Source organism: Otolemur garnettii, unplaced genomic scaffold (assembly GCF_000181295.1).
Source record: "Otolemur garnettii isolate 467f Iridium unplaced genomic scaffold, OtoGar3 scaffold00043, whole genome shotgun sequence".
Taxonomy (NCBI): Eukaryota; Metazoa; Chordata; class Mammalia; order Primates; family Galagidae; genus Otolemur; species Otolemur garnettii.
In genome coordinates this window covers 588,019-595,831 of record NW_003852438.1, presented here as the reverse complement: position 1 = coordinate 595,831, position 7,813 = coordinate 588,019, and the positions used below count along the sequence as shown (strand labels likewise).

At 38.9% G+C, this 7,813-nt stretch overlaps 1 protein-coding gene across 1 annotated transcript; it reads left to right on the top strand.

The window, feature by feature from the left end:
- Positions 1-2,453: 2,453 nt before the first annotated feature.
- LOC100964463 (T-complex protein 11 X-linked protein 2-like) lies at positions 2,454-4,144 on the top strand. The gene has a single exon (XM_012805554.2). It carries the CDS (start codon positions 2,454-2,456, stop codon positions 3,957-3,959), a length of 1,506 nt encoding a protein of 501 aa, XP_012661008.2. The 3' UTR covers positions 3,960-4,144.
- Positions 4,145-7,813: the final 3,669 nt, after the last annotated feature.

The following is a 7,813-nucleotide window of genomic DNA, read 5'->3' as shown; positions in this document are numbered from 1 at the left end:
AGTGCCACTGGCAAGAGCCCTGGCTGATCTAAAGGACACAGTAGTACACTGGAATGGCACATCTCTGCTCACAGATTGGAAGTGGGAATGAGGGCAACACTGGTAATAATAAATAGTGAGCACTTGGTGTTTTGCATGTACTGTCTCTATTCAAGCCCAGTCTAAATGTGAAGCCACTGCTTTAAACACTACCCTACACTGCTGTGTTGAGGAAACAGCAAGAAGCTGAAGAGGAGGAGGAAGAGGAGAAAATGGAATTACAGTGGTGCCAGAAAGAAAAATCTAACTGGTGCAGTTAGATGAAACGTTTACCTATTATGTCAAGTTGGTTAGTAACAGCAGAACAAAGAAAACTGTATTTCTTCCAGAATAAGCAGTCTGCCTTCTAGATCTCATCCCCTTCAGACCACTTCAGAGTAATGATTGTTCACGGCAGCAGGAATTGTCTAATGGTCTTGTAGACAGTATGGAATGAAATCCTGACTGGCACTTCCCAAGGTATGGCCACATATATACATACGACCACGTACATACGTATGGCCTATGTGTTACCGCTACTGAAGAAATGCAAAGTCCATGTACCAGGGGTGTGCTGTGCGCTGCACCTGCCTAGGGATCAAAAAGTCATATGGTCCCTGCTGCAGTTTAGTAAAGGAGAAAGGAAAAGGGGGCACTGAAAGACACTATATAGGGTCCGTAATGTGGGTCTCCTGGGGGAAAGTTATGCCTGAGGTGTTCTCTAAAGGATGAGTCAATGTTAACCAAAAAGGGAAAAGGAAGGGCAGGCCAAGCAAAGAAACCAGAATGTGCAAAGGTCCTATCTCAAATGAAAGAAGAGGTTTATTAAAATAGTGCAAATAAAGCATCCAGCGCAGCTCCTGGCCGGTGGTAATAATGTGGACAATGATGATGACAGTGGTGGTGGTGGCTGTAGGGATCAAAACTGTGATGAAGGAACATATCCCTTTTAAATTATTACCATCACAATGTCTTAACCAGCAGTCAATCTGATTCATTAAGATTTTTTTTTCTAGCTTCCAGCTCATCCTCTAACTAATACACTTAAGTGCATTTCCTACGGATAGGCGAGAAAAAGGAAAAAGAAGGAGAAGTAGAGGTCTAGGTGATGGACATCTGACTAAAATGTCTCTTATCTGCATATTTTCTTATGTGCAGCATTAGGAGGCTAGTTTACTTAATCTTTGCAAATGAAAGAAAAATGTATACATGGTCTGTTGTGTTTGGTATAGTATAGATGAACAGTTTCTCCAGAGAAAAATCTAATTGGTGTAGTTAGATAAAACATTTACCTATTCTTTCCAGTTTGTTAGGAGGAGCAGAACAAAGAAAACAATATTTCTTCCAAAGTAAGCAGTAGTCTTCCAGCCCTCACCCCTTTCAGACCACTTCAGAGTGATGATTGTTAGTGGCAGTAGGAATTGTCTAATGGTCTTGCAGCCAGTACGGAAAACATGGTTCGTGTAGTTTCCTCGTTCCCCTTCCTATTTACCAGCCATCTGAAATATAACAGGTAGACACTTATTTGAAATACTTCTGAAATGCTATGGTAAAATATGCAGTGAATATGATTTGCATGGATATTAAGCCCCTATGCATGGCCTTCCTACAGCTGTTGTTCAAATAACAAAGTTCAAAAGATGGAAAATCTAACAGTCACAAACACTGAATTCCCACACCCAAAAGATTTCCATAAAAGCCAAATAAAAACATACAGAAAGGTGCGGCTGCTCACCCTCACTTTCTTTTAAGTTGACTGGCTATTTTCTATTAGACCCCACCTGCTTGGTTTACTTAATGATTATTTCCAGGAGGTCATTGCCTAAAGGAGTAGAAAAATAAGACTACGAGCATGAGCTACAGAAACTGCAGTCTCCCAATCAGGGCATGGGGGATAATTGAATTGTCTGAAGCAAAAATTCTACGACTAGTATTCTTCCACCCAAATCCTCAAATTATATTCAAAATTGTGTGCTCGTTTGAATAGGTGCATTTTTTACCTAGGTGCCCTTTTTGCCTTCCGGGAAAGGAGCTCAACATAGCTTTTTTCTTCTTCTTCTTTTTTTCTTTTTTTGATACTCAATAGAGTCCATAACTCAAAAGAATTGTTCAAACACCTTGCTCAGCAGTTTTTTCCTTTTGCTGTTCTGTCACTTAGCAACATTTAAACGCCTAGAAAGACCCCTCAAAAGGGAGAGCCCTCTGCTTAGCTGCTTATAACTTAAGCTTGAGCAACATAATGTACAATAAGTATAAAAATATGATGTTAAGCAGTGTAGTAAAGTGGTCACTCATCTAATTCTCGGAAAATATCATTGAACAAGAAAACAGATAAATTGGAACATATGAATAGACTTGTATTTTTTAACTGTTAAAAATTTCAAGACTCAGCCGCGGGGCAGCCGGTCAAGAACAGAGGAAGAGATAACATCAAGATGCCCAAGAGTGAGGAAACTGTACTCCAAAATGATCCCAATGAAGCAAAGAGTGGAGCCCATAGTTCTGAAACATCAGGGAAGAACGAAGAAGAGGAAAACTTCTGTTTAGATAACTGCTCTCCTCGTCTAATGGAAACAATTAAGGAAGTTTCCAGGATGAGCATTGCTCATGAAATCATGGTAAACCAAGATTTCTACATGGGAGAGAATGTTTTACCTCCAAACAGTACGGAAGACAAGTTCATGGAGACATTGTACAATGTTTTTTGGAACCATCTAAGAGAACAACTCTTGAGCAATCCTCCCCAATTCACTTGTGCTCTTGAACTTATGACAGAAGTTAAGGAGATTTTGCTATCACTGCTATTACCACGCCACATCCGCCTAAAAAATGAGATTAAAGAAGTTCTCGACATGGATCTCCTCAAGCAAGAAGCAGAACATGGAGCCCTAGATGTCTCTCGTCTCTCTAACTACATTCTTAGTTTGATGACCCTGCTATGTGCACCAGTTCGAGATGAAGAAGTAAAGAAACTACATAGCATAACAGATCCAGTACAGTTACTGAGGGGCATCTTCCATGTTCTGGGCCTAATGAAAATGGACATGGCGAACTATACCATCCAGAGCATTCGACCCTACCTGCAGGAATATTCCATCCAGTATGAAAGAGCTAAATTCCAGGAACTCCTTGACAAACAGCCTGATCTCCTTGATTACACCAAGAAATGGCTAACCCAAGCAGCCACAGACGTCATTACACCATGTCCGAATCCTCCTGACACGTCCAGCTCCTCTAGCACAGCCTGTTCATCTCCAAACGAGGCAGCTGAGAATTCAGATCCTCCCAATCCCGTAATGGTGCTATACCAGGGCTACCTGAATCTCCTCCTCTGGGATCCTGAAAATGAAGAATTCCCTGAGACTCTGCTGATGGACAGAAACCGGGTCCAGGAAATGGGGTCCCATTTGCGCCACTTGGCTATATTGGCCTCAGTCTTACTAGTGGCTAGAAGTTTCTCTGGTAAAATTTTATTCGACTCACCTGGATTTGTGGATAAACTGAAAGGCATAACCAAGGCTGTCACTGAGGAATTTAACTCCAAGCCTGAAGAAGCTATGCTGCATGTGAGTGAACAAGTGTCTCAGGAAATTCATCGTGGCCTTGAGGACCTGGGCTTTGCTGCCCTAAGCAGTGAAGACACAGCATGTCTTATAGGACAACTCCAGAACATCACCGAGAAAGACAACCGTGTTCGTAGTGTCATTGATCAGCGTCTCCTTTTGTTTCTCAAATGCTGTTTGGTCCGTGGCATGCAGGAGTCTCAGCAACACTTCCCTGAAGGCCTTAATCACATCGAAGGAGAGTTGACAGAGCTAGGCCAGAAGTTTGTCAAGCTGATGCATCACAATGAGCAGGTATTTGGCCCATACTATGTTGAGATCCTGAAAAATACCGATACTCTAGCTCAAGCACAAGAAACAGAAGCGGAACCTGTCTGATGGTGCTGGACTCCAGCCATGGCAACAGGCACCCAGGAGAGAGGGCTCACCATGTTCCTGGGATGATATCACCTGTGGCCAGCAGAGAAACCAGCCATCTTCCTCACTACAGCCAGGATACAAGGCTGCAGGGGTCAGGCATGTAAACACCAGCTACCCCAACCCCCTTCATTAATAAACTTCTGAGCTGCAAGAAAAAAAAAAAAAAAATTTCAAAGCCTCCGGGTGTGAGTGGATAATTATGTGATGTGATTCTGACAAAATTCTTTTAGGTTGACGTGCAGGACAGGAATTTGAATGCTATGGCAAAATTACCACATTTGCTGATACCTCTTTTTTTTCAATTGCCATGGACTGTAAATTTTTGGAGTCATAGTTTTTCTCCCCCCTGTTTGGTCGTTGTATGACTTGCTCATTTATTCCAATGATTCTCAACCTTCCACGGTTACAATTCTAAATTTCCTCTAAGGTAGGATGCTGTAGATGACAACTGAGTTCATGTCTACCTATTAACCAAGAACTCATATTAGAGAGCCCAATTAGCTGAAGTACTATAAGACACTAGGACTTACTCTGCTATGTAGCCGTAAATCAAGAATTGGGAAGTCATAAGTGCATTTATTCTAGAAGGGCAGTAAAGGAAAAACCCAGAATGACACCCGCAAAACAGACCACAAGAATTTCCACATAGGATTGGAATAGGAAGATGGAAATCCTAGGAACAAAGTCTTAAAAGAAAATCAAAAGTCAACATGATACCAAACCCAGGAAATGATACAATAAAAAAGAAAACTATATACAAATACCGCTTATATATATAGATGCAAAGTCTTCAATAAAATTTTAGCAAACCAAATTCAATAGCACATCAAAGAAATAATCCACCATGACCAAGTAGGCTTCATCACAGGGATGCAAGTATGTTCAACATCCACAAATCCATAAATGTGACTCATCACATAAACAGAAGCAAAAACAAAGATCATGTGACATCTCAATAGATGCAGAAAAAAAGCATTTGGCAAAATTCAACACACTTTCATGAAAAAAAATTTTTAACAAAATAGGCACAGATGAAATATATCTCAAAATTATAAGAGTCATAAACAACAAACCCACAGCCAACATCATACTGAATAAGGAAATGTTGAAAGCATTCTCACATAGAACTGAAACAAGTATGTCCACTGTCACCACTTTATTCAACACAGTGCTAGAAATCATAGCCACAGCACTCAGGCAGGAGAAAGAAATTAAGAGTATCCAAATTGGAAAAAAGGGATCTAAACTATCACTCCTTACTGGTGATATGATCTTATATCTAGAAAATCCCAAAGATTCCATCAAGAGATTCCTTGAATTGATAAATAAATTCAGGAAAACCTCGAGTTACAAAATTGATGTACACATATCAGTAGAATTCCCATACACTAACAACAATCAAGCTGAGAATCAAATCAAAGACTCAGTACCTTTCACAATAGCTACAAAGAAAATAAAAACCTAGGAATATTTTTAAGAAAAAACATGAAGGATCTCTGCAAAGAGAATTTCAAGTCATTGAGAAAGGAAATTGCCAATGATGTAAATGAATGGAAAAACATATCATGTTCATGGATCGGCAGAATCAACATTGTTAAAATGCCCATAGTGCCAAAAGTGATTTACAAATTTAACACAATCCCCATCAAAATACCAATGTCATTTTTTACAGATCTACAAAAATTAATTCTATGCTTCATTTGAAAACAGAAAAGAGCCCGAATAGGCAAAGCAATCTTAAACAAAAACCAAATCTGTAAGCATCACTTCACCAGACTTTTTTTTTTTTTTATTAAATGATAGCTATATACATTAATGCAAACATGGGGTACAGTGTAGTGTTTTCATATACAATTTGAAATATTTTCATCCAACTGGTTAACATAGACTTTGTGTCATTTACTTAGTTATTGTGTTAGAACACTTATACTCTAGTTCTAGAAAAATTCACTTGTATCCTTGTTAGACAGACCACATAGGTGATCTTTCCAGTCACCCTCACTTCACCAGACTTTAAACTAGACTACAAGGCTATAGTAACCAAAACAGCATGATACTTGAACAAAAATAGAAACATAGACCAGTGGAACAGAATAGAGAATGCAGATATAAAACCAGCCACATATTGTCAACTGATCTTTGATGAGACAGACAACAATTTACACTGGGGAAAAGAATCCCTATTCAATAAATGGTGCTGGGGAAAATTGGATAGCCACATGTTCAATGTAGAAGATTGAAATGGGGTTTATTTCTCTCACTACTCACAAACATTAATTCAAGATGGATAATGTCCTTACATGTAAGGCTTGCAACTGTTAAGAATTCCAGAATAAAATGTTGGAAAAACTCTTCTAGGTATCAGCTGAGGCAAAGAATTTATGAGACCCCCAATGGCAATCACAGCAACAAAAATAAATAAATAAATCAACAGAGCAAATAGATGACCTACAGAATGGGAGAAAATACACGCAATACATTCTATAAAGAGCTAATAACAAGCATCTACAAAGAACTAAAGCAAATCAGCAAGACAAGTAAAACAACCCCATAAAAAAGTGGACAAAAGACATGAAGGGAAAGAAGCTTTTCAAAAGAAGATAGACTCATGGCCAGCAAACGTGAAAAACTGCTCAACGCAACTAATCATCAAGAAATGCAAATCAAAACCACAATGAGATATTATCTAACCCCAGTAAGAAGGGCTTTCATCAAAAAGTTCAAAAACAATAGATGCTGGCATGGATGGAGAGAAAAAGAAATATTTATACACCGTTGGTGGGACTGCAAATTAGTACAACCTCTGGACAATAGTGTGGAGATTCCGCAAAAAACTAAAAGTGCTACCATTTGATCTAGCAATCCCACTACAAGAAAGATGACTTAATCCCTTTTGCAACTATTTGGATAAAACTGGACACCATTATTCTAAGTGAAGTATCTAAAGAATGGAAAAACAATGCCACATGTTTTCGCTATTAAATTGGAACTAACAGACCAGCACTGGTGGGCTTAGAGAGAAGCAAAACTCCGTGGAAATCATTCAGGTGGGAGGGGAAGGAAGGGATGAGTAAAAATCACACCTAATGGATACAATGAACACTATCTGAGTAATGGGCACACTTACAACCCTGACTCAAGTGGTACAAAGGCTGTCTATGGAACCAAAAACAGTTGTACCCCTGTAATATTCTGAAATTTAAAATATATACATATTATAAAATAAATGTTGTCCTAAATAAAAAATTCAATATCATGGAGTTTTGAGCACTTAAAATGTATGGGGAATTTTTAAGTGAAGCAATTAGAAACCTAGGAAAACTCTATAAAAAAGACATTTCAAAATATTACACTTAGTTCTGCAGTGGATTTTATGTAATCATAACATAAATCATAAATCTCAAGTGATAGTTTAATAAAAAATAGTAACTAATGGTATTTAAAGGCTAGGAGATGAGAGGGTGGTGAAGGAATAGTTAAATCCTCATCTTCTATGGGAGAAAATAAATAAGTGATGCTTAAAATGGATAAATTAAGAAGTGGCAGTATGAGAAAATTCTTTATAAAGATGATCATAAGTACCATGTGAAGTAGCTACAAGTTCAAATAACTTGCCTCTTAGGAGGGGAGGAATGGTGGATAAATAGAAGTCTGTTGCCTTTACATTTGTAAGCTTCTTGGTATAGTTTGTTTGTTTGACCTTGTGTACTATTGCTCTGATCAAAAGAGGAGAAGGGGGCAGCACTGGCAGCGGGGCAGTTACAGCGGGGCAGTCTCAGCGTGCACAGAATCCGGGGAGGGAGGGGCAGACT

Excerpts from the sequence above, each read along its gene's own strand:
- LOC100964463 (XM_012805554.2), top strand. The coding sequence starts at position 2,454 with ATGCCCAAGAGTGAGGAAACTGTACTCCAAAATGATCCCAATGAAGCA.